At 41.7% G+C, this 27,915-nt stretch overlaps 2 protein-coding genes across 4 annotated transcripts in view; one reads left to right on the top strand and one right to left on the bottom strand.

Annotated features, from left to right (window-relative positions):
• Window positions 1-1,313: 1,313 nt before the first annotated feature.
• Window positions 1,314-7,185, bottom strand: LOC106574736 (FUN14 domain-containing protein 1). Of its 2 annotated transcripts, none has more exons than XM_014150756.3 (5): window positions 7,101-7,185; window positions 4,909-5,089; window positions 2,771-2,846; window positions 2,235-2,369; window positions 1,314-1,711 (listed from the first exon to the last, which is right to left on the bottom strand). In XM_014150756.3, exons 1-5 carry the CDS (start codon window positions 7,117-7,119, stop codon window positions 1,634-1,636), a joined length of 489 nt encoding a protein of 162 aa, XP_014006231.1. In that variant the 5' UTR covers window positions 7,120-7,185; the 3' UTR covers window positions 1,314-1,633. The 2 variants fall into 2 exon arrangements, with proteins under 2 accessions (XP_014006231.1, XP_014006232.1); XM_014150757.3 differs by having other exon boundaries at window positions 2,241-2,369.
• A 1,045-nt stretch (window positions 7,186-8,230) lies between these two features.
• Window positions 8,231-27,915, top strand: part of LOC106574735 (lysine-specific demethylase 6A) — a 53,585-nt gene continuing 33,900 nt past the window's right edge. For both annotated transcript variants that reach the window (XM_045697931.2, XM_045697930.2), the window contains exons 1-3: window positions 8,231-8,729; window positions 8,868-8,931; window positions 27,723-27,831. In XM_045697931.2, the coding sequence (XP_045553887.1) occupies window positions 8,554-8,729; window positions 8,868-8,931; window positions 27,723-27,831 (349 nt within the window). In that variant the 5' untranslated portion in view covers window positions 8,231-8,553. The remainder of the gene's footprint in view (window positions 8,730-8,867; window positions 8,932-27,722; window positions 27,832-27,915) is intronic.

Here is a 27,915-nt window from a genome sequence, read left to right as displayed (position 1 = left end):
CATGCTGGCTTTAATAATCAAAATAAGTATATTGTTGAGAAGTTAAACGTGTCAAGATAGACTGTTAATCCACTCAGTGTACACATCAAGCCCTGAAAGTATGCATGTCTGCCATGCAGTCCAGTGACCACACAAACGGTTAACATTGCTAACCTACAAAAATCAGGCAACTTTATTTGACAAAACAGAAACATAAGACAAATCCATAGTTATGGTTGGTTGGTTATCAAGATTTCAAAACAGCATTCAGGAAGTCAGAACATACAAAATGGAGGTTAACGGCAGCAAGAAGTTAACGTGCACTTGGTGAAGTACAGAAACAAATGGAAAATCATACTCCTGACACGTAATATTTAAATAGTTAAAGACACAATATGGAGCAACTCATAAGCAACTGAACACTGACTTTATACTGTGCATTTCCTTCTATCTATAAAACAGATAGTGTATTCTACACATGACTAAATCTCATTTTTTCCTATTACTACACTGATAGCAGGTTCACATTTTTTGGAATGAGTCTTGTCCTGGAGGCAGAACTAAGCGAATCTGCTAGATGGGCCAGCTGCAAAGTCAGAATTGGCTATATTGTAAAAATTCATGAAAACTACATTAAACTTTTTGGTCTAAATGTAAGGTTAGGCATTAGGGTTAACAGTGTGGTTACAGTTAGATTTAAAATCAGATTTTGTGGCTGTGCCATCTAGTGACCACTCTGCAGAGCTGCCTCCAGAACAAGATTCATGATGAAAAACGCTAACCTGCACACTGATATACCTACAGTACATTAGCCAGCAAAGGTGCAGTGATCAGGTGTTGGTATATTAACCCCGTAACAACAGGTCTGCAGACACATTTTGTTGAATAGCACAGGGTGGTAAAACTTTGGTCTGAGTGTAGGGAGAGCTGGGCTGTGTCCCAAATGGCACCCTATTTCCTACATAGTGCACTGCATTTGACCAGAGCCGTATGGGCAATTGGTGCCATTTGGGACACATTCCTGATCCTAGACCTGTTCTTCCAGGTAAAAGAGGGCACCAGATAGACAGGGGCTGAGTAATCCTATGTCCAGTGTGTGGTACAGTATATTAGTAGTTTATCATAGTGTATCAAGAGGTGTCGCGTTGTGCACTGAAAGGGACATTTCTAACATTTTCAATATTGTATTCATCCAGAACTCCCCTAACATCAACGTATGTGAAAATTCCGAGTTTCTATGTTTTGAAGTCAAAATTAGTTGTATATTATATATATATATATATATATATATATATATATATATATATATATATATATATATATATATATATATATATATAGCCAGGCCCAAACAACTGATCCTGGATCAGAAACCACCAGATAAATAGAAGAAAAAGAGGACAAGCTAGAAGGTGGACAAGCTAGACTCAGATCAGTTGGGCAGTAACGGAAGAGAGCACCCAGGGGGGATAAAGTGGCAGCTTCACATGTTCAGCCTCCTCCCAAACCCGTTTCATGACTAGTTCCGTGCTGGGAGAAAGACAGCGATTCACAGTTAATGACAACATCCCGTGTGGCGACTCAGTTCACAGTAATGACAGCTTCCTTCTTCCTATGTAACGACTTCCTCAGTCGTGAATTGGTCCCGACGCCCTTAGGAGGCTAAGCCCAGGAGGAATCCACCCACAAACCCGCTGGACAGGACAATGTTCTTCTTGACAAACTCTGTGGCCTGCAGAGAGGGGAAGGAGAGAAAACATGCAGACTGTGAGAGGTCACCCCCAATAACTGAAGGGTTATAAGTGATAATAGATGGAAAAATAAGAATCTTATACGCAGGGTATACTTTAGTTTCTGCTTGTGATAAATCCAGGAATGTGCTTTTACAGTGTGAGTTCGCTAGAGGGCGGTGTTGCTGCATTATTAGTCCATCAAATGGCTGCGGATGACTCAGGTATTTATGAACTTAGCTATTTCCCCCCAAATATGATAATTAAGTATATATTTTTGTGTCATAAGTACATGCAATGCAAGGCACTGAGATTCAAATGGACTGTAAATCCAATTGAATCAAAAAGCAGCTCCCACACCCTGGTACTGGTGTTGGTCTCACGGAATAAATGAACAGTTAGATAAAGGACCAATGAGCACGCACACATCTCAAACATGTTCACCTTTTAGAATCACACAATACTATAGGCACAATAGCCTACCATAGAGTTACGATTAGGAAAGTCAGGCAGTGTTATTAATACCTTTACCTCCTCGAAGAAGGAGTTAATTTCAGGGGCTGCTTGCTTGGTTCTCTTCTTCAGGTGTTTCTTTGCTTTGTTCACATCCTTCTCCACTTTCTTCCAGTCCACCTGCACGTAGCCACTGTGATTCGCTATCTGCAGGAGAAGGTGCAGAAAGGAAAATGAGTGGGGATTGTTGGGTTGCATTTCAAGTGGCACTCCGTTCACGTTGTTACATGTGATCTCATTGGTGCTCCCGAGTGGCGCCTTAGTTGATGTGAACTAAGGCACTGCATCTCAGTGCTAGAGGCGTCACTATAGACCCTGGTTCGATTCCAGGCTGTATCACAACTGGCAGTGATTGGGAGTCCCATAGGGCAGCGCACAACTGGCCCAGCGTCTTCCGTATTAGGGTTTGGACGGGGGAGGCCGTCATTGTAAATAAGAATTTGTTATTAACGGACTTGCCTAGTTAAATACATTTTTAAAATGAAATAGAGATGTGTATTATGTAAGTACCCAGAGTTGACTCAATACAAATATGATGCATCTCTTACCTGTAACAACAGGAACCCTCCACCTATGGCAGTAGCAGCTATCTTCCCTACTCTCTGGAACAAGTATCCTGCACACCTGAATGTGAGAGAGAGGCGTGACTGATAGCAGTGTTGTAGTACTCGAGTCCAGGACTCAGACTTGACTCAAGTCACAATTTTCATGGATCAACTGAGACTGGACCAGAAGTGATTTTGTTGTCAGAAAATCTCTCTGATGCACAATTTAAAATAGGGGGCCTACTAACTACAACAGCAAATGTTAGAGATATCCTTCAAATGTGCCAACAGTTGAAGAGAATTTGGATTTTTAAATGGTTGGACTACAGCTTTTAGCACTACCAAGGGACTTGTGACTCGACTCGAGAATAAAGGACTCGGACCGGAACACTAGGGACTAGAGGTCGACCGAATATCATTTTTCACCGCCGATACCGATTATTGGAGGACCAAAAAAAGCCGATAACGATTAAATGAACACGATTAAATGAACACTTTTATTTTAACTTAATATAATACATCAATCAAATCAATTTAGCCTCAAATAAATAATGAAACATGTTCAATTTGGTTTAAATAATGCAAAAACAAAGTGTTGGAGAAGTAAAAGTGCAATATGTGCCATGTAAAAAAGCTAACGTTTAAGTTCCTTGCTCAGAACATGAGAACATATGAAAGCTGGTGGTTCCTTTTAACATGAGTCTTCAATATTCCCAAGTAAGAAGTTTTAGGTTGAGGTTATTATAGGAATTATAGGACTATTTCTCTCTATACCATTTGTATTTCATATAGCTTTGACTATTGGATGTTCTTATAGGCACTTTAGTATTTCCAGTGTAACAGTATAGCTTCCGTCCCTCTCCTCGCCCCTACCTGGGCTCAAACCAGGAACACATCGACAACAGCCACCCTCGAAGCAGCGTTACCCATCGCTCCACAAATGCCGCGGCCCTTGGAGAGCAAGGGGAACAACTACTCCAAGTCTCAGAGCGAGTGACGTTTGAAACTCTATTAGCTCGCACCCCGCTAACTAGCTAGCCATTTCACATCGGGTTACACCAGCCTAATCTCAGAAGTTGATAGGCTTGAAGTCATAAACAGCGCAATGCTTGAAGCATTGCGAAGAGCTGCTGACAAACGCACGAAAGTGCTGTTTGAATGAATGCTTACGAGCCTGCTGCTGCCTACCACCACCCAGTCAGACTGCTCTATCAAATATAAAATCATAGACTTAATTATAACATAATAACACACAGAAATACGAGCCTTAGGTCATTAATATGGTAAAATCCGGAAACTATCATTTCGAAAATAAAAAGTTTATTCTTTCAGTGAAATACGGAACCGTTCCGTATTTTATCTAACGGGTGGCATCCCTAAGTCTAAATATTCCTGTTACATTGCACAACCTTCAATGTTATTTCATAATTACGTAAAATTCTGGCAAATTAGTTCGCAACGAGCCAGGCGGCCCAAACTGTTGCATATACCCTGACTCTGCGTGCAATGAACGCAAGAGAAGTGACACAATTTCCCTAGTTAAAAGAAATTCATGTTAGCAGGCAATATTAACTAAATATGCAGGTTTAAAAATATATACTTGTGTATTGATTTTAAGAAAGGCGCTGATGTTTATGGTTAGGTACACATTGGTGCAACGACAGTGCTTTTTTTGCGAATGCTCTTGTTAAATCACCCGTTTGGCGAAGTAGGCTGTGATTCAATAATAAATTAACAGGCACCGCATCGATTGAATGCAACGCACGACAAGCTAGATAAACTAGTAATATCATAAACCATGTGTAGTTAACTAGTGATTATGTTAAGATTGATGGTTTTTTATAAGATACGTTTATTGCTAGCTAGCACCGTACCTTGGCTCCTTGCTGCATTCGCATAACAGGTAGTCAGCCTGCCACGCAGTCTCCTCCCTTGGAGTGCAATGTAATCGGCCATTCCGGTTAATCGGTCGACCTCTACTAGGGACTTGGGACTCAAGGTTTAGTGACTTGACTACATCACCGACTCATACTATGCATTTCATCACTGAAATGTGTTGATGTGTTTCCTAGGGGCCAAAGATCCAGACATTTGTATAATAAGCATATTTAGCCTATACACCTTTGCTTTGGGTTGCATACCAGCCAGTGACCCCTCCCATCACGATCTGCGTGGTCACAGAGTATTTCTCAGCGAGGGGACCAGAGTTATTCCCAAACACCATGCTCCACCATTGGTGCCTCCGGGCGTACTCTGTCAGGTCCACCACCTCATAGGTCTCATCCTCGCTCTCCGGCTCATCCTTTTCTGATAAGATGTCATCTGGGATGAAGACATACAAAGAATTTAAACTGTTTTGCTTTCACTTTCTATCATCTAGGCAACTTTTTTTTTTTTCACCATTATTTAACCAGGTAGGCAAGTTGAGAACAAGTTCTCATTTACAATTGCGACCTGGCCAAGATTAAGCAAAGCAGTTCGACACATACAACAACACAGAGTTACACATGGAGTAAAGCAAACATACAGTCAATAATACAGTAGAAAAATAAGTCTACATACAATGTGAGCAAATGAGGTGAGATAAGGGAGGTAAAGGCAAAAAAGGCCATGGTGGCAAAGTAAATACAGTATAGCAAGTAAAACACTGGAATGGTAGATTTGCAGTGGAAGAAAGTGCAAAGTAGAAATAATGGGGTGTAAAGGAGCAAAATAAATAAATAAATACAGTAGGGGAAGAGGTAGTTGTATGGGCTAAATTATAGATGGGCTATGTACAGGTGCAGTGATCTGTGAGCTGCTCTGACAGCTGGTGCTTAAAGCTAGTGAGGGAGATAAGTGTTTCCAGTTTCAGAGATTTGTGTAGTTCGTTCCAGTCATTGGCAGCAGAGAACTGGAAGGAGAGACGGCCAAAGGAGGAATTGGCTTTGGGGGTGACCAGAGAGATATACCTGCTGGAGCGCGTGCTACAGGTGGGTGCTGCTACGGTGACCAGTGAGCTGAGATAAGGGGGGACTTTACCTAGCAGGGTCTTGTAGATGACCTGGAGCCGGTGGGTTTGGCGACGAGTATGAAGCGAGGGCCAGCCAACGAGAGCGTACAGATCGCAGTGGTGGGTAGTATATGGGGCTTTGGTGACAAAACGGATGTCACTGTGATAGACTGCATCCAGTTTATTGAGTAGGGTATTGGAGGCTATTTTGTAAATGACATCGCCGAAGTCAAGGATCGGTGGGATGGTCAGTTTTATGAGGGTATGTTTGGAAGCATGAGTGAAGGATGCTTTGATGCGAAATAGGAAGACAATTCTAGATTTAACTTTGTATTGGAGATGTTTGATGTGGGTCTGGAAGGAGAGCTTACAGTCCAGACACCTAGGTATTTGTAGTCGTCCACATATTCTAAGTCAGAACCGTCCAGAGTCGTGATGCTGGACGGGCGGGCGGGCAGGTGCAGGCAGCGATCGGTTGAAGAGCATGCATTTAGTTTTACTTGTATTTAAGAGCAGTTGGAGGCCACGGAAGGAGAGTTGTATGGCATTGAAGCTCGTCTGGAGGGTTGTTAACACAGTGTCCAAAGAAGGGCCAGAAGTATACAGAATGGTGTCGTCTGCGTAGAGGTGGATCAGAGACTCACCAGCAGCAAGAGCGACATCATTGATGTATACAGAGAAAAGAGTTGGCCCAAGAATTGAACCCTGTGGCATCCCCATAGAGACTACCAGAGGCCCGGACCACAGGCCATCCGATTTGACACATTGAACTCTATCAGAGAAGTACTTGGTGAACCAGGCGAGGCAATCATTTGAGAAACCAAACCTAGGGCAGGTTTCAGGTCCAAATTCAGTCCAATTACCTCACAGTCAAGAAACAGTTCCAATGCATGCATCTAAATCTTTGCTGTAACTTCATAGTAGTATTGATAGGATTCACAAAACACATGAATTCATTGAATATTGATTTAAAACATGACTGGAATACTTGTTTAGTTGGTAATCACGTTCACGTCATTACTATAAAGTGTATATCTGCTATAACGTTACAGTAGTCGGAATAGGAGCCATGGGTGACAAAAACAAAAAGGTTCACAATGCCAATGGCTGGTATTTGGGTCGATGGGCGATTGCATGCCATTGTTTAGAAATTAGGCTAAATTGCTAGCAACAAAGCTAACCATCTAGTCAGTAAAGTCCCCCTGTCAAAAGCCGCAGCTGAACGGATAGCAATATTTGAGTGTTTAGATTTCTTGATATTGGAACTATCTATATATAGTATAGCTGATTCGTTGTTACAATTCGAGATGATTTTATCCATAAACATGGGCTAGCACTAACCTTCTTTGCGATCCGCCATTTTGGAGAAAATTACATCAGGATGTTGACCGCTGTATGCAAGCCCCGCCCCTGAGCTTTATAAACCTCTGCTGGCCCCGCCTACAGAATGATGCTTTGCCACATCAGTATTTTAACACTTTGCTCTTTCTTTGAAATGTTGCAGAATGTTGACAATTTCATTTGGACGCATAAAAATGTTCCATAGAAAATAAGATTCGATTTCCCTCATATTAGATTACATTTCTGCCCAAAATAGCTATCACTTTATCCCTTGAACATTTAAATTGATTTGAATGTAATTCAAATCTACATCAAATACTGTAACTTATATATAATCAATTGATATCAAAATAAATAGTAAGATTTTATAAAGTAATATGTTCAAAGGGTTTTATGATACATCAAAAAAACTATTTGGATAATTAGATTTGAGGATTTTACATTGGATTGATATGTCTTGTCTAACAAATGAGTCTGGGTATTTTGAACATGTCTACAGCTGGGGGGAAAAAACACCAACAAGAATGATTGCTATTCATTTCATTTTCAAGACATGTACAAAAGTGAGAATGTAATTCATAACACAGTATATATACTGTACATAAATACAGTAGAACTAGCTAGTACATTTTAAAAAATGCAAACAGATCAAATTGGTATCAACCACAAAAACGTATAGGAATGTGGGGCCTATGGCAAGGAGGATGATTATTATGATGTGAACATTGCAGGGTGAGAAATATTTGACAAGTAGTTACACAGTCCTAATCAGAATTCTTACCTCGACACATCTTTGCAACGTTTTATTTAGACATGCTTACCCATCAACAGCAAATAATACTGGTATCAAGTATTTGCACAAATTTCTCAGTTGTCACTCTTAAATGTATTTAGTAATATGACAGTTTGCATGTAGCTATTTAACATTGTTATTTATGCACTTTGCAAAACAAATCAATCAATTTGAATACCTATACAATATAACCATTATTGCTTTTGAGAAAATAATGAACATGTATAATTGATTTCTGTGGTTTGTAAAAAGATAAATGATGATGGGTAAAAAAAACTTCATGTCATATGTTGATATTCAGACATATCTATTGGCTGAAGAGGTAGGAGAGGCGTGACTACGGCGGCGCGTGGGTTCGCTTGCTTGTGTGACACAATTATAACAACTTTAAGCTGGTAGCTGTGGGGAATTTTATGGTCAAATAATACTCTTTTCAAACTGCAAGAATTGAACTTCATGCATTACATTTGATTAGTTGCATAAACGGTGCCTAAAAATGTGACGCGAATACTTTTTGGAGGGGTACTTGTTTTCCTGAAAGGATTTACCATTTTGAATTGCGTTTTGATCGTGGAGAAAAGTTTATTCTATCTTAATACGTTTTTAGTTTTCCTTCTTTGATTTGGTGGAGTATTTCGTTCGCCCTCTCGTCGCGATTCCATGCAATCGTGCGGAGTCTCGCTCGCTGTTGCTGCCTGCGCTGCTGCTCGGAGTCTCGGCTCGGCATCTGGTGGTGATGAGGAAAAGAAAATGGCGGCGGGAAAAGCCAGTGAAACCGAGGAGGACTTTCCGACGCTGACAGCCCAAGAGAGGGACAGCTTGGTCGGAATTGACAGGTCGGAGTCAAAGCCCTGCACACACCTCTGGTGTTTTCTTAATATTCTGTACACGCGTTTGCCGTTTTTATACGTTAAATCCATTTGCACGGGAGTGCAAGTGATACTGAACCGCCTGTGTTGTCTTCTTGCTTGCAGCTCACTGTTTGGATTTCAGAGGCTTCATGAAGATGGCGCCAGAACGAAGGCCTTACTGTTGAAGGTAGCTCGCTAAGTTGCAAACACACAGGACCAGCCGGTCCTTGAACCACAACACTTGAACCTTCTACATTCTTGCCCACATAGTAATACGTGTAACTATGTTAAACTAACTAACAAAGCCAGTCCACTCTCAGGTGAGAGCACGGACTCTGGTTAACCATACACCCATCACACGATGTGCGCAGAGCGACCCTGCGGCTACGCAGCGTTCCTACCCTACTTCTCTCCCTCGCTAGTTAATCCAATAGTGAAAATTAACGGCTTTTCCATTACATAAACACATTTTAGTAACCCAACTGGCTATTTTCGTTATTAGGGTGGCCTTGCATTTATCTAACTCGTCAACTTAGCTATTTGTTAGTCACAAAGGCTTGGCATATCAAATGTTTCTGCCAAGCTGGATTGTATTGGGTGCAGTAGAAATGGCTAACAAGCCTGATGGCTGAAGAAGCTAGTTAAGTAACGTTAGCCAGCTGGCTGTGTAATATAACATCTCAAGTACATACTTGCGGGCTAGTTATTTATATTGATAAGACGAACCACCACATGCTAACCTTTTAATTTAGCCTGCCAGCAAATGTCTAGCTAGTCCCCTGCTAGTTTGATAACGTTAACTAGCTTGTGGAACGTGCGTTGTTGGATTCTGGAGTTGGCCAGCTCATTCTGAATGTTGTCTAGCTAGAGATTCAGTGGTCAGGGACATATATAATATGGCTTTTTACAGATAACATCATTACTGTCATATAAGCGTTAGGTAACGTTTTGTAGCCAGCTAGCCATATCTACCGAGTATGATAAAGTGACCTTACTTGGTCAGAGAACTAGCTAACGTTTAGGAAGGCTACGTTGTTTTAATGGCGTTATAACGTTATATCATGGAGTAGACTTCCCATGGTGCCAGGAAAGTGTGTTTGCTTGCTGCACTGTGTATCTGGCTCGTGCAAAATGTATGCATGAATTTGAGCCGTTCTCGTGCCCCGGAGTTGGTGTTGATTGTGAAGGGCTCGAGACGGGCTTTCGCTATGTTCCAATGGCTGCTAACTAACGTTAGCTAAACGTGTTAGCTGTTTGGATAGCTAGCTAGTAATGGCTGCTTGGGCCAGTCCAAGATGGCGGGACAGGGAGTAGTGACACCGAAATCTAGCTGTGGTGAGCTCAATTAAAACATCTATCGAACGAAATTACATGCAATTCGTTAGCAGGTTTTGATTGACCCCTTTAGCCGTGTGGCTTATGTTGGTTTGTTGACAGTTTTCATTGACCCTCTGTGGATGGGTCCCTTCGTAGTTAGGTTTTGCATCCCAGCATCAACCTGTAGCTAGCACATTGGACAGTGAACAAAGGGCAAAGTTGCACACACATTTATACATTTTCGTGTTCACAGTTGGTGTTTACAATTGGAAGCTTCTATCCCCATACTATGTTGCCACCAAAAATAAGTGATTGGCTTCCCAGGGTGCTTAGAAAGTAGGCTTGCCGGCAACGTAAACAAAAAAGCATAATCTATTGCAAATTCAAATCACTGGAGAGATGATGGCAAACTGGCCACACCACTATGCCAGTTCAAACCCTCACCAATTCAGCCATTCTCCCTGCATTATTTCCCCTCATATTTTTTTCAGCAGCTGTGGCAAGGTTGGCTTTGTAGTGGGAGCGTGGCTAATGGAGCTGTCACTGACTGAAATTTTAGTGTCCCGCATGGCCGCAGAGACATTGTTGATATTTTAAAGTTAATTTCCTGCAATTCTACATATTTTGCCATGTGGCTGAGAGAAAAGCAGTTTTAAAGCTAATTTCCTGCAATTCTACACATTTTGCCATGGCTTATCCTGTGTTCTTAGCTATTTGAGTGACTCAAATGTAACAAAATCAATGGGGACCCCATGCATGACATTTTTAGAATTTGATTCTCCTGACTGTCTAGTTTTTATTTTGGTGATCGTTAGTTATCAAAGGTGATCTTACTTAAAAATAATAATAAATATATATTTCTTACGTACTTTATCTGGGTTTAGTCTTCATTTTACACTGAGAACGTTTAACACCCCAATAAATAATTATATTTATTTAATAAAAAGGAATACAGGGGAAAGACTGCACTGTCTTGGCATTTAGCTGGGACTTTATACCCATGCATTCTGTCCACATTTATTATCTCCAAAGTGATGCAGGGGTCCAATGAAGGAATGACCCCGTTGTCTCTTCATATCCGAGATACAGTTCATTTTAAAATGTCATGTCGTTTTTTTTGGCTTGTTTAGATCTCACTTTAAAGGTTGCCTAGGTTCATATTGTATAGGTTACAGGTACTCCTTATATCCCTACTCTGAGAAGTGGGTGGGCAGACGCTAGTGGGATGTCACATACTTAAACCAGCCCCTTGCACTTTGGGGAATGCAGCCCTTGGCCAAACTGCCCCATGTAACATTACTAGCTACCCTACACCCTGGTATTCACCCCAGCCATCACATGACACACTCCTAGGGATGTGGTCAATTTAAATATTGACATTAATGTATATTTTCCATGCACTAAATGAATGACCCATATGCGTTTCTGCTGCATTGCACCTGGTTTTGCAATTGTCTTGCTACTCTCTAAAATGTGTATGTTGATGTAGCCCACCTCCATCAGCTGTTTTATATGGCACATTGACCACCAGGGATAAGTTTGGACATTATGATGATAAAACCCGTAGCCTATGTGAACCTACTGACTCAACATTTGTTAAACAGTGTCACTTTATTTTTTTAAACCGTGACCTTTTCCCTCAATTGGTTTGAGTTCCATTTTTCTATCACTTGTCTCCTGATTTGTTTGTTTATTTTTTGCTGTGAGGTATTCTACCGCTCATTATCTTCTTCTATAGCTTTATTAGTTTTGAGTGTCTGCCCTGTCTGGAACGGTGCACAGTTGCTCTGTTGCACAGCTATCTATGCCCAGATAACGCAGAGTTCAACTCCACTGACAGAACTGGGTCACTGTATCGCCGCCACTGGATTAAGTGGCAACAACATAGAAATAGAATGAGTAGAACTACAACAGGTCTTACAGTGAAATGCTTACTTATAAGCCCTTAACCAACAATGCAGTTTTAAGAAAAATAAGTGATAAGTTAAAAATAATTTAAGAGCAGCAGTAAAATAACAGTAGTGAGGCTATATACAGGAGCTACCGGTACAGAGTCAATGTACTGGGGCACAGGTTAGTCAAGGTAATATGTACATGTGGGCAGGGGTAAAGTGACTATGCATAGATAATAAACAGAGAGTAGCAGCTGTGTAAAAGAGGGGTGGACAATGCAAATAGTCTGGGTAGCCATTTATTTGATTAGCTGTTCAGGAGTCTTATGGCTTGGCGGTAGAAGCTGTTAAGAAGCCTTTTGTACCTAGACTTGGCGCTCCGGTACCGCTTGCCGTGTGGTAGCAGAGAGAACAGTCTACTACTAGGGTGGCTGGAGTCTTTGACAATTTTTAGGGCCTTCCCCTGACACTGCCTCGTATAGAGGTCCTGGATGGCAGAAAGCTTGGCCCCAGTGACGTACTTGGCCGTACGCACTTCCCTCTGTAGTGTCTTGCGGTCGGAGGCCGAGCAGTTGCCATACTTGCGGTCGGAGGCCGAGCAGTTGCCATCCCAGGCAGTGATGCAACCAGTCAGAATGCTCTCTATGGTGCTGCTAATTAGTCCCTAATCTATGGATTTCACATGGCAGGGGTGCAGCCATGGGTGGCTTGGGAGGGCATAGGCCCAACCACTTGGGAGCCTGGCTCACCCACTCGGGAGCCAGGCCCAGCCAACGAGAATGGGCTTTTCCCCACAAGGATTTTATTACAGACAGAAATGCCCCTCAACTTCATCAGCTGTCTTTGTGGCTGGTCCCAGAGGATCCCTCAGGTGAAGAAGCCGGATATGGAGGTCCTGGGGTGGCATGCTTACACGTGGTCTGCAGTTGTGAGGCCGGTTGGATGTACTGCCAAATTCTCTAAAATGATGTCGGAAGCAGTTTATGGTAGAGAAATTAACATTCAACTATCTGGCAACAGCTCTGGTGGACATTCCTGTAGTCAGCACACATCTGTGGCGTTGTGGCAAAACTGCACATCTTAGTAGCCTTTTATTGTCACCAGCACAAGGTGCACCTGTGTAATGATCATGCTGTTTATTTAATCAGCTTCTTGATATGCCACACCTGTCAGGTGGATGGATTTTCTTGGCAAAGGAGAAATTCTCACTAACAGGGATGTAAACAAATTTCTGTGCAACATTTGAGAGAAATAAGCTTTTTGTGCGAATGGAACATTTCTGTGTTCTTTTATTTCACCTCATGAAACATGGGACCACATGTTTGGGATGTGCACAACTGTACCATTGAATGAGTGTTGCATTTTAACTTCAATGCATGAGGATGACATTAAAAGGAAGAAGCATAATAGTGGGTACTTTGAGTTTTTTACTGTCCCCATCCAAGTACACAAAATCAATTTCATGCCACCCTCATCCTGACCCTTTTTTGGGAATAAACTGATTTTAGATCAATGAATGAACATCCCCTTCCACATTCACACACACTTACAAATGGGTATACAATCAATTTGTATTTTTTATTTGCAGCAGCGGTGACTTTGTTTGATATGAAGTGGAGCGTTAATATGTTATGGAATCAATTGCAGTTTGTTTATTGTATAAAATCACATTTACAACTTGTTTACTTAGTCCCATATCATTGTATTTGTGTTTTACTTTCATGAGACGTGTTGCTCGTTAGGAAATAACAGATGCATTGTGGGAGCTCACTACCAAGCACCAATGTTCGTTCCTGCAGCATTGTGTACCAGTGCCACATTAGGCATCATCGCTTTACTGGAGTAAACTGCAAACTTTATCTAGTTTGTCATATAAACTTGAATGCTTGTTAGGCCTACTGTGTGGTGTGCGCGCGTTCTCATAAAGCCTGAGCCGCAGATCAATTTAATTAGATTGATCTCGTCATCTGTGATGATAGTTGAATTCTGGGTTTGGCCTCCCTCAGCTGTGCTGTCTGTCATTTCTCCTGGCCCCTCCCCCTTTCCACCATAAACAAACCTCCAGTAAGTCTGAATGGCGACATAAGAAGGCATTGACAAACACATCCCCAACCACTCAATCACCCTGAGACTATTCAGCTGTTTAAAGAGAAAGTACCACGGCCCAACACTAACTTTTTGGTCCATCAGCCACTGTGGCAGGTAGATAAATAAAATTTAAAAAATCTATATATCTCTACCAGCCATTCATGTCTTTTTACAACAACAAAAACAGATGAGCATGCTTTGTAATGTTTAAAAAAAATAAAAAATAAAATGTATTACTAGTAAGAAGTGATGTGGTACATTGCTCAATTTTATATATTTTTTGTAACCTGTCTTTTAACTAAAATATCACAGATGAGGCAAACATGTTCAGCTGTCCGTTTTAAGGTCGGGAGGTTGCCGTAGCAACAAGGGCACTTGAGCCACTCGAGTTGCCAGTGTCTGTGTGACTGAGTGGTCTAAGACACTGCATCTCGACGCAAGAGGCGTCACTGCAGTACCAGGTTCGAATCCAGGCTGCATCACATCCAGCCGTGATTGGGAGTCCCATAGGGCGGTGCACAATTGGCCCAGCGTCGTCCGGGTTTGGCTGAGGTAGGCCGTCATTGTAAATAAGAATTTGTTCTTAAACTGACTTGCATAGTTAAATAAAAAAATTCAACAGAGAATCAAATTCAAATGCTAAAAAAACTCCCGAGTGGCGCAGCAGTCTAAGGCATTGCATCTCAGTGAGGGACGCACCAACTACAGACCCAGGTTCGATCCCAAGCTGTCACAACTGGTCGTGACCAGGAGTCCCATGGGGTGGCGCACAATTGGCCCAGCGTCGTCCGGGTTAGTGGAGGGTTTGGCTGAGGGGGGCTTTACAAGTGGCCCGTCATTGTAAATAAGAATTTGTAATTTTTTTGGGCCGGAGGGGCTTTACTTGGCTCATCACGTTCTAGTGACTCCTTGTGGCGGGCCGTGTGCCTGCAGGTTCACTTCGGTTGTCAGTTGAACAGTGTTTCCTCAGACACTGGTGCAGCTGGCTTCCGGGTTAAGCGGGTGGGTGTTAAGAAGCGCGGTTTGGCGGGTAATGTTTCGGAGGATGCATGACTCGACCTTCACCTCTACCGAGCCTGTTTAGGAAATTGCAGCGACGAGATTGCAATTGGATATCATGAAATTGTGGAGAAAAGGGGGGTAAAATACAAAAACATATACAGTACCAGTCTAAGGTTTGGACACAACTACTCATTAAAGGGTTTTATTTATTTTTTACTATTTTCTACATTGTAGAATAATAGTGAAGACATGAAACATATGAAATAACACACATGGAATCATGTAGTAACCAATAGTGTTAAACAAATCGAAATATATTTGAGATTCTTCAAAGTAGCCACCCTTTACCTTGACAGCTTTACTCACTTTTGACATTCTCTCAACCTGCTTCACCTGGAATGCTTTTCCAACAGTCTTGAAGGAGTTCCCACATATGCTGAGCTCTTGTTGGCTGCTTTTCTTTCACTCTGCAGTCCGACTCATCCCAAACCATCTCAATTGGGTTGAGGTCGGGTGATTGTGGAGGCCAGATCATCTCTTTCTTGGTCAAATAGCCCTTACACAGCCTGGAGGTGTGTTGGGTCATTGTCCTGTTGAAAAACAAATGTTAGTACCACTAAGCCCAAACCAGATGGGATGGTGTTTTGCTGCAGAATGCTGTGGTAGCAATGCTGGTTTAGTGTGCCTTGAATTCTAAATAAATCACTAAGTGTCAACAGCAACGCACCACCACCTCCATGCTTCACGGTGGGAACCACACATGCCGAGATCATCCATTCACCTACTCTGCATCTCAGAAGACACGGCGGTTGGAACCAAAAATCTCCAATTTGGACTCATTAGACCAACATACAGATTTCCACTGGTCTAATGTCAATTGCTCGTGTTTCTTAGCACAAGCAAGTCTCTTCTTATTGTTGTCCTTTAGTGGTATCTTTGCAGAAATTTGACTGAAGGCCTGATTCTCCTCTGAACAGTTATGTTAAGATATGTGTGTTATTTGAACTTTGATGCATTTATTTGGGCTGCAATTTCTGAGGCTGGTAACTAATGAACTTATCCTCTGCAGCAGAGGTAACTCTGGGTCTTCCTTTCCTGTGGCGGTCCTCATGAGAGCCAGTTTAATCATAGAGCTTGATGGTTTTTGCGACTGCATTATTTGAAGAAACTTTCAGTTCTTATTTTTCCGTGCTGACTGACCTTCATGTCTTTAAAGTAATTATGGACTGTCGTTTCTCTTTGCTTATTTGAGCTGTTCTTGCCATAATATGGACTTGGTCTTTTACCAAATAGGGCTATCTTCTGTATACCATCCCTACCTTGTCACAACACAACTGATTGGCTCTTTATGCATTAACTTCTCTAGGGCCGGCGGGACGAAATCGTCCCACCTACGTAACAGCCAGTGGAATCCTGTGGCGCGTTATTCAAATACCTTAGAAATGCTATTACTTCAATTTCTCAAACATATCACTATTTTACACCATTTTAAAGACAAGACTCTCGTTAATCTAACCACACTGTCCGATTTCAAAAAGGCTTTACAACGAAAGCAAAACATTAGATTATGTCAGCAGAGTACCCAGCCAGAAATAATCAGACATCCATTTTTCAAGCTAGCATATGTCACAAAAACCCAGAAGACAGCTAAATGCAGCACTAACCTTTGATCTTCATCAGATGACACACCTAGGACATTATGTTATACAATACATGCATGTTTTGTTCAATGAAGTTCATATTTATATCAAAAACCAGCTTTTTACATTAGCATGTGACTAGCATTCCCACCGAACACTGCCGGTGAATTTACTAAATTACTCACGATAAACGTTCACAAAAAACATAATTATTTTAAGAATTATAGATACAGAACTCCTCTGCACTCGATATGTCCGATTTTTTAAATAGCTTTTCGGTGAAAGCACATTTTGCAATATTCTCAGTAGATAGCCCGGCATCACAGGGCTAGCTATTTAGACACCCAGCAAGTTTAGCATTCACCAAAGTCATATTTACTATAAGAAAAATGTTATTACCTTTGCTGTTCTTCGTCAGAATGCACTCCCAGGACTTCTACTTCAATAACAAATGTTGGTTTGGTCCCAAATAATCCATAGTTATATCCAAATAGCGGCGTTTTGTTCGTGCGTTCAAGACACTATCCGAAAGGGTAAATAAGGGTTACGAGCATGGCGCATTTCGTGACAAAAAAATTCTAAATATTCCATTACCGTACTTCGAAGCATGTCAACCGCTGTTTAAAATCAATTTTTATGCAATTTTTCTCGTAAAAAAGCGATAATATTCCGACCGGGAATCTGCATTTAGGTAAACAGACGAAAGAAAATAAAGCATGGGGTCGACTCGGGCACGCGCCTAAGCCCATAGGACTCTGATCGGCCACTTGCCAAAAGCGATAATGTGTTACAGCCAGAGGCTGCCTCGATATCGTTCAGCTTTTTCCCGGGCTCTGAGAGCCTATGGGAGCCGTAGGAATAGTCACGTTAGAACAAAGATCCTCAGTCTTCAATAAAAAGAGCCCAGATGAACAACAACTTGTCAGACAGGCCACTTCCCATATAGAATCCTCTCAGGTTTTTACCTGCCATATGAGTTCTGTTATACTCACAGACACCATTCAAACAGTTTTAGAAACTTTAGGGTGTTTTCTATCCAAAGCCAATAATTATATGCATATTCTAGTTACTGGGCAGGAGTAGTAACCAGATTAACCTGTTAGGGCTAGGGGGCAGTATTTGCACGGCCGGATAAAAAACGTACCCGATTTAATCTGGTTACTACTCCTGCCCAGTAACTAGAATATGCATCTAATTATTGGCTTTGGATAGAAAACACTCCAAAGTTTCTAAAACTGTTTGAATGGTGTCTGTGAGTATAACAGAACTCAAATGGCAGGTCAAAACCTGAGAAGATTCTGTACAGGAAGTACCCTGTCTGACCATTTCTTGGCCTTCTTTGTCATCTCTATCCAAAACAAAGGATCTCTGCTGTTACGTGACACTTCCTACGGCTCCAATGGGCTCTCAGAAGGTGGCAAAAAGCTGAATCGTGGCTTTGCAGGCTCTGGCTGGAAAAAAGTAGCGCGTTTGGGTAGTGGCTGGTTACAGTACTGTGAGACTCAGTTTACCTAAACGCAGATTCCCGGTCGGAATATTATCGCTTTTTTACGAGAAAAATGGCATAAAAATGGATTTTAAACAGCGGTTGACATGCTTCGAAGTACGGTAATGGAATATTTAGGATTTTTTTTGTCACGAATTGCGCCATGCTCGTGACCCTTATTTACACTTCGGATAGTGTCTTGGAACGCACGAACAAAACGGCGCTATTTGGATATAACGATGGATTATTTTGGACCAAACCAACATTTGTTATTGAAGTAGCAGTCCTGGGAGTGCATTCTGACGAAGACAACAAAGGTAATCAAACTTTTGTAATAGTAAATCGGAGTTTGGTCAGGGCTAAACTTGGTCGGTGTCTAAATGGCTAGCCGTGATGGCTGGGCTATCTACTGAGAATATTGCAAAATGTGCTTTCACCGAAAAGCTATTTTAAAATCGGACACCTCGATTGCACAAAGGAGTTCTGTATCTATAATTCTTAAAATAATTGTTATGTTTTTTGTGAACGTTTATCGTGAGTAATTTAGTAAATTCACCGGAGGTTTGCGGGGGGTATGCTAGTTCTGAACGTCACATGCTAATGTAAAAAGCTGGTTTTTGATATAAATATGAACTTGATTGAACAAAACATGCATGTATTGTATAACATAATGTCCTAGGTGTGTCATCTGATGAAGATCATCAAAGGTTAGTGCTGCATATGCTAGCTTGAAAAATGGGTGTCTGATTATTTCTGGCTGGGTACTCTGCTGACATAATCTAATGTTTTGCTTTCGTTGTAAAGCCTTTTTGAAATCGGACAGTGTGGTTAGATTAACGAGAGTCTTGTCTTTAAATAGCTGTAAAATAGTCATATGTTTGAGAAATTGAAGTAATAGCATTTCTAAGGTATCCTGAAAATCGCGCCATTTTCAGGATTCAACTGGCTGTTACGTAGGTGGGACGATTTGGTGCCACCTAGCCCAGAGAGGTTAAATCGGGTACGTTTTTTTTATCCGGCCGTGTCAATACTGCCCCCTACCCCCAACAGGTTAAGAAGGTAAGAAATTCCACAAATGAACTTTTAACAAGGCACACCTGTTAATTAAAATGCTTTCAAGGTGACTACCTCATGAAGCTGGTTGAGAGAATACCGAGTGTGCAAAGCTGTCATCAAGGCAAAGGGTGGCTACTTTGAAGAATCTGAAATAAAAAATATATTTTAAATTAACACTTTTTTTTGGTTACTACATGATTCCATATGTGTTATTTCATAGATTTGATGTCTTCACAATTATTCTACAATGTAGAAAATAGTAAAAATAAAGGACCCCAGGTACTGTATGTGAACACCCCTTCAAATGAGTGGATTTGGTTATTTCAGCCACACCCGTTGCTGACGGGTATAAAATCGAGCACACAGCCATGCGATCTCCATAGAGAAACACGGGCAGTAGAATATCCTTACTGAAAAGCTCAGTGACTTTCAACGTGGCACCTTCATAGGATGCCACCTTTCCAACAAGTCAGTTCGTCAAATTTCTGCCCTACTAGAGCTGCCCCGGTCAACTGTAAGTGCTGTTATTCTGAAGTAGAAACGTCTAGGAGCAACAGCCGCGAAGTGGTAGGCCAAACCGTCAGAAATCGTCTGTCCTCGGCAGCAACGTTCACTACCGAGTTCCAAACTGCCTCTGGATTCAACGTCAACACAAATGTCTGTTGGGAGCTTAAGGAAATGGGTTTCCATGGCTGAGCAGCTGTACACAAGCCTAAGCTCACCGTGCACAATGCCAAGCATCGGCTGGAGTGGTGTAAAACTCGCCACCATTGAACACTGCAGCAGTGGAGATGCGTTCTCTGGAGTGATGAATCACGCTTCACCATCTGGCAGTCCGATTGACGAATCTGGGTTTGGCAGATGCCAGGAGGACGCTTCTTGCCTGATTGCATAGTGCCAACTGTGAAGTTTGGTGGAGAAGAATAGTCTGAGGTTGTTTTTCATTGTTCAGGCTATATATGCACACACTGAACAAAAAATAAAATATAAACGCAACATGTAAAGTGAACTGAAATACACACAAAAAGCTTTTCTCTCATTTTGTGGACAAATTTGTTTCCATCACTGTTAGTGAGCATTTCTCCTTTTGTCAATATAATCTATCCACCTGACAGGTGTGGCATATCAAGAAGCTGATTTAAACTGCGTGATCAGGTGCAACCTGTGCTGGGGACAATAAAAGGCCACTCAAAATTTGCAGTTTTGTCAACAGATATCTGTAATTGGCATGCTGACTGCAGGAATGTCCACCAGAGCTGTTGCCAGAGAATTTAATGTTCATCTCTCTAACATAAGCTGCCTCCAACGTTGTTTTAGAGAATTTGGCAATATGTCCAACCAACCGCAGACCACGTGTAACCACGCCAGCCCAGGACTTCCTCATCCGGCTCCTCTTGACCTGCGAAATGCTCCTCTGTGTGCTCATCGTCCTCACCAGGGTCTTGTTCTGACTGCAGTTCGGACTCGTAACAGACTTCAGCGGGCAAATGCTCACCTATGATGGCTGCTGGCACACTGGAGAAGTGTGCTATTCACGGATTAATCCAGGTTTCAACTGTACCGGGCAGATGGCGTGTATGGCGTCGTGGGCGAGCGGTTTGCTGATGTCAATGTTGTGAACTGAGTGCCCAATGGTGGGGTGATGGTATGGGCAGGCATAAGCTACCGACAACAAGCACAATTGTATTTTATCGATTACATTTTGAATGCACAGATACCATAATGAGATCCTGAGGCCTTTGTCATGCCATTCATCCGTCGCCATCAGCATGTTTCAGCATGATGATGCACGTCCCCATGTCGCAAGGATCTGTCCACAATTCCTGGAATCTGAAAATGTCCCAGTTCTTCCATGGCCTGCATACTCACCAGACAATGTCACCTATTGAGTGTGTTTGAGATGCTCTGGATCGACCTGTACGACATTGTGTTCCAGTTCCTGACAATATTCTGCAACTTTGCACAGCTATTGCAGAGGAGTGGAACAACAGGCCACAATCAACAGCCTGATCAACTCTATGTAGAGATGTCACGCTGCATGAGGCAAATGGTGGTCACACCAGATACTGACTGGTTTTCTGATCCATGCCCATCTATTTCTTTAAGGTATCTGTGACCTGTGGATGTGTATCTGTATTCCCAGTCATGTGAAATCGAAACAAGCAGTTCATGCTTGAAAAGTCACAAAGTTAAAGCAGTTCTACATGGAAGAGTGGGCTGAAATTTCTTCACGGCGACGTGAGATGGATCAACAACTACAGGAAGCGCTTGGTTGGAGTCATTGCAGCTAAAGGTGGCACAACCAGTTATTGAGTTTAAGGGGGCAATTACTTTTTCACACGGGCATTGGGTGTTGCATAATATGAAATACGTGTGGAGTTAATCTAATATTAGATTTTTGGTCTGATCACATTCAGTATAATTTATTTTGATGCAAAAGTAGAGACCTTCTGGAAAGGGGTAAATACCTCTTCACGTGTGTGTGTGTGTGATGCTTTGTGTGATTAGCTACCAGCTACGGCACAAAACGACACTGACACCAGCAACTGCAGCATTTATTGTATCTATAAATGTGCTCATACTTGATTTTGAACTCGATTTGTATTCGCAAATGCGAGTGAAATGCTTGTACTGTAGAGCCCTGACCACCTGCCAATGTGGCTGGTGAAATAGACATCTTACCTGCCAAAATCTACCTGCATTTGGCAGGGGTTAATTTTAGGTTCTGGAATGTACCCCTTTTTGTTTTGCCATATACGGTACAACAGACATTTACGCACGTCTCTTATCTGGTCTGCATAACACACAGAATGTAACCAAATGACTGGTCCCACAGAGGGAACTCCTTTTGTAATGGAGTTAGTTGCTGTACACAGACAGTATACCCACGTTAGGTTCTGTTCTTCCCCCAGCCCATTCTTTGCCTTCTGAGTGATCTAACACACCTCAGTATTGCCCACTATCCCTCAACGTTGATGAATATGGAGTTGGCCAAGGGCATACGTGAATCTCGTCAATCACTAGTGTTATTGGTTCACTGTCATAGCACAAACTCCCCTGAACTTGGTAGTCCTGTTGAGTGACAACTGGACGTTCTATCCACCTCACCCTCCCCAAACACACACGGACACGCACGTTTCAGAGACCAATAGCTAATGCTGTCATCGAGTTAATCATTGGCTGGTCATTATCAACATTCTTTAAGTACTCGATCTGCAAACAGTTTTGAATCGGTCTTGTTCAAACAGACGTTTTATATTTTTTTCTATCTCTCTCTTGCTTGGTGAGTGACTGATCTAAGAGCTACCCAGATATAGGGCCTAACTGTAAAGGACACCAGAATTGGCAACAGTGAATTAAACATGAGAGAAGTTAAGCGGATCTCTTAGGCAAGAGTCATTCCACTTGTGAGTGTTTGTGGCTAATATGCACTTACAGCTGAAGTCAGAAGTTTAAATGTATTTGGCTAAGTTGTATGTAAACTCAGTTTTTCACAATTCGTGACCTTTTAATCCTGGTAAAAATTCCCTGTCTTAGGTCAGTTAGGATCACCACTTTATTTTAAGAATGTGAAATGTCAGAATAATAGTAGAATGATTTATTTCAGCTTTTATTTTTTTCATCACATTCCCAGTGGGTCAGAAGTTTACATACACTCAATTAGTATTTGGTAGCATTGCCTTTGAATTGTTTCACTTGGTTCAAACATTTTGGGTAGCCTTCCACAAGCTTCCCACAATAAGTTGGTTGAATTTTGGCCCATTCCTCCTGACAGAGCTGGTTTAACTGAGTCAGGTTTGTAGGCCTCCTTGCTCGCACACGCTTTTTCAGTTCTATCCACAAATTTTCTATAGGATTTAGGTCAGGGCTTTGTGATGGCCACTCCAATACATTGACTTTGTTGTCCTTAAGCCATTTTGCCACAACTTTGGAAGTATGCTTGGGTCATTGTCCATTTGGAAGACCCATTTGCGACCAAGTTTTAACTTCCTGACTGATGTCTTGAGATGTTGCTTCAATATATCCACGTAATTTTCCTTCCTCATGATGCCATCTATTTTGTGAAGTGCACCAGTTCCTTGTGCAGCAAAGCACCCCCACAATATGATGCCAGCACCCCCACAACTTGATGCCGCCACCCCGTGCTTCAAGGTTGGGATGGTGTTCTTCGGCTTGCAAGCATCCCCCTTTTTCCTCCAAACATAACGATGGTCATTATGACCAAACAGTTATATTTTTGTTTCATCAGACCAGAGGACATTACTCCAAAAAGTACGATCTTTGTCCCCATGTGCAGTTGCAAACCATAGTCTGGCTTTTTTATGGCGGTTTTGGAGCAGTGGCTTCTTCTTTGCTAAGCGGCCTTCCAGGTTATGTCGATATAGGACTCGTTTTACTGTGGATATAGATACTTTTGTACCAGTTTCCTCCAGCATCTTCACAAGGTCCTTTGTTCTGGGATTGATTTACACTTTTCGTACCAAAAAGCACGTTCATCTCTAGGAGACAGAACGTGTCTCCTTCCTGAGCGGTATGATGGCTGCATGGTCCCATGGTGTTTATACTTGCGTACTATTGTTTGTACAGATGAACGTGATACCTTCAGCCGGTTGGAAATTGCTCCCAAGGATGAACCACACTTGTGGAGGTCTACAATTCTTTTTCTGAGGTCTTGGCTGATTTCTTTTGATTTTCCCATAATGTCAAGCAAAGAGGCACTGAGTTTGAAGGTAGGCCTTGAAATACATCCACAGGTACACCTCCAGTTGACTCAAATGATGTCAATTAGCCTATCAGAAGCTTCTAAAGCCATGACATCATTTTCTGAAATTTTCCAAGCTGTTTAACCTCTATGGGCTAGGTGGCACGTCACCGTCCCACTCTATTCAACAGCCAGTGGAAGAGCGTGGCGCGAAATACAAAACCTCAAATGCAATCATTTCAATTTTTCAAACATACGGCTATTTTACACCATTTTAAAGACAAGACTCTCGTTAATCTAACCACATTGTCCAATTTTCAAAAAGGCTTTACAGCGAAAGCAAAACATTAGATTATGTTAGGAGAGTACATAGCCACAAATAATCATACAGACATTTTCCAAGCAAGCATGTATGTCACATAAACCCAAAACACTGCTAAATGAAGCACTAACCTTTGATCTTCATCAGATGACACACCTAGGACATTATGTTATACAATACCTGCATGTTTTGTTCATATTTATATCCAAAAACAGCTTTTTACATTGGCATGTGATGGTCAGAACATGCATTCCCACCCAAAACTTCCGGTGAATTTACTAAATTACTCACCATAAACGTTGACAAAATACATAACAATTATTTTAAGAATTATAGATACAGAACTCCTTTATGCAATCGCTATGTCAGATTTTAAAATGGCTTTTTGGCGAAAGCACATTTTGCAATATTCTGAGTACATAGCTCAGCCATCACGGCTAGCTATTTTGACACCCGCCAACTTCGGGGCTCACTAAACTCAGAATTACTATTAGAAAAATTGTATTACCTTTGCTGATCTTCATCAGAATGCACTCCCAGGACTGCTACTTCCACAAATGTTGTTTTTGTTCCAAATAATCCATAGTTATGTCCAAATACCTCCGTTTTGTTTGTGCGTTCAGGTCACTATCCAAAGGGTAACGCGCAAGCGCATTTCGAGACAAAAAAATTCTAAATGTTCCTTTACCGTACTTAGAAGCATGTCAAACGCTGTTTAAAATCTATTTTTATGGTATTTTTCTCGTAAAATAGCGATAATATTCCATCCGGACAATAGTGTATTCATTCAAAGAGGAAAAGAAAAAACAGCATGGTTGTGGGACCGCGCATCTCCAATCTCTTAGTCACCAGGCAGACCACTGACAAACTGAGCTACCATACTCTGCCCAGAGACAGGGGACGCCTCAATCAGCTTTCTGAAGGCTTTAGAGAGCCATTGGAAGCCTTCGAAAGTGCAACATAACCCCAGAGATACTGTAGTTTCGAAAGGGACTAGAAAGAACTACAAATTGTCACAGGCCACTTCCTGCTTGGAATTTTCTCAGGTTTTTGCCTGCCATATGAGTTCTGTTATACTCACAGACACCATTCAAACAGTTTGACACTTCAAATAATAATAATATGCATATTCTCGTTTCTGGGAAAGAGTAGTAACCAGTTTAAATCGGGTACGTTTTTTTATCCGGACGTGAAAATACTGCCCCCTAGCCCAGACAGGTTAAAGGCACCGTCAACTTAGTGTTTCTGACCCACTGGAATTGTGATACAGTGAGTTATAAGTGAAATAATCTCTCTGTAAACAATTGTTGGAAACATTACTTGTCATGCACAAAGCAGATGTCCTAACTGACTTGCCAAAACTATAGTTTGTTAAAAACCTCTTACATCTAGATGTTCCGCTAGCGGAACACCGCTCCAATATCCAATGATAGGGTGTGGCGTGAATTACAAAGTCCTCAAAAATCCCAAAACTTCAATTTTTCAAACATATGACTATTTTACACCATTTTAAAGACGAGACTCTCCTTTATCTAACCACATTGTCCGATTTCAAAAAGGCTTTACAACGAAAGCAAAACATTAGATTATGTCAGGAGAGTACCCAGCCAGAAATAATCACACACCCATTTTTCAAGCTAGCATATATCACAAAAACCAAAACTACAGCTAAATGCAGCACTAACCTTTGATGATCTTCATCAGATGACACTCTTAGGACATGTTATACAATACATGCATGTTTTGTTCAATCAAGTTCATATTTATATCAAAAACCAGCTTTTTACATTAGCATGTGACGTTCAGAACTAGCATACCCACCCAAAACTTCCGGTGAATTTACTAAATTACTCACGGTGAACGTTCACAAAAAACATAATTATTTTAAGAATTATAGATACAGAACTCCTTTATGCAATCGCAATGTCCGATTTTAAAATAGCTTTTCGGTGAAAGCACATTTTGCAATATTCTGAGTAGATAGCCCGGCCATCCTGGCTAGCTATTTTGACACCCACCAAGTTTGGCACTCACCAAACTCAGATTTACTATAAGAAAAATTGGATTACCTTTGCTGTTCTTCGTGAGAATGCACTCCCAGGACTTCTAGTTTACACCCAATGTTGTTTTGGTTCCAAATAATCCATAGTTATATCCAAATAGCGGCCTTTTGTTCTTGCGTTCAAGACACTATCCGAAGGGTCACGCGCTGGCGCATATCGTGACAAAAAATTTCAAAATATTCCATTACCGTACTTCGAAGCATGTCAAACGCTGTTTAAAATCAATTTTTATGCGATTTCTCGTAAAATAGCCATAATATTCTGACCGGGAGACGTCGTTTTCGTTCAAAGACTGAAAATGTAAAATGGACTCTTCACGTGCACGCGTGCGCCCGTTTCATTGTTCTCAGATCGACCACTATCCGAATGCGCTACTGTTTTTCAGCCAGGGACTGCAGAGTCATCATTCCCCGTTCTGGCGCCTTCTGAGAGCCTATGGGAGTCTTAGAAAATGTCACGTTACAGCAGAAAATGTCACGTTACAGCAGAGATCCTCTATTTTCCATAAAGAGGCTATAGAAGGCCAAGAAATGGTCAGAGGGCACTTCCTGTTTAGAATCTTCTCAGGTTTTGGCCTGCCATATGAGTTCTGTTATACTCAGACACCATTCAAACAGTTTTAGAAACTTTAGGGTGTTTTCTATCCAAATCAAACAATTATATGCATATTCTAGTTTCTGGGCAGGAGTAATAACCAGATTAAATCGGGTACGTTTTTTATCCGGCCGTGAAAATACTGCCCCCTATCCTAAACAGGTTAACAAGACATTTATGGAGTGGTTGAAAAACAAGTTTTAATGACTCCAACCTAAGTGTATGTAAACTTCCGACTTCAACTGTGTGTGTGTGTGTGTGTGAGTGTGTGTGTGACAGACTGTGACATACTATCTGAAGGAATGTTCTGGTGCATTTCTTAGTTGCTGTTTGTGTATATTTAGTGATTGTGCTCTCTTTCAGAAGCCATGTCCTCAGAGAGCTGTTACTCAGAGTGTAGAGAAACACTTTATGGGTTTCTAGAGTTCAGCAGCAGTCTTCCAGGAGTGGGTGTGTTTAATGTGTGTGATTAGGCCTTAGGCAGAGCCATCCCTGTGAGTGATGCGCATCTCGCTGTGTTTTTTATTTTCCAGTGGAAGAAGTCCAAATCGAAACATGGTCCAACACACACAATGAATGGAAATCCATACCATCGCTCCCATTTATATGGACGTTGATAACTGATTGAAAAGAGTGGCACCCTATCCCCTATATAGTGCACTACTTTTGACCAGGGCATATGAGGCTCCAGTCAAAATTAGTGCACTATGTAGGGAATAGAGGGCCGTTTGTGACGCATCCCATGCGAGACTTCCTGGTAAGAGACACTGCTGTCTTTGTTCATGTTGAGTTTCTTCTTGCTGTATTTGTCCCCAGGCCGTTCGTTCCTACGATTCTCTCATCTTGAAGGCTGAAGGAAAAGTGGAGCCAGAGTTATTCTGCCAGCTAGGCCACTTCAACCTCCTCCTGGAGGAGTACGCTAAAGGTGAGATGATGCCCCTCTTGCTCTCTCCCCCCCGTGTGGACATTGTTTTGCGAACATTAAGTCAACATTTCTACATGCCGTGTG

The sequence above is a fragment of the Salmo salar genome, chromosome 16, assembly GCF_965601325.2.
Source record: "Salmo salar chromosome 16, fSalSal1, whole genome shotgun sequence".
In the NCBI taxonomy this organism is placed as follows: Eukaryota; Metazoa; Chordata; class Actinopteri; order Salmoniformes; family Salmonidae; genus Salmo; species Salmo salar.
Note: the sequence above shows the minus strand (reverse complement) of the source record. Positions and strands in the feature narration are given on the sequence as shown.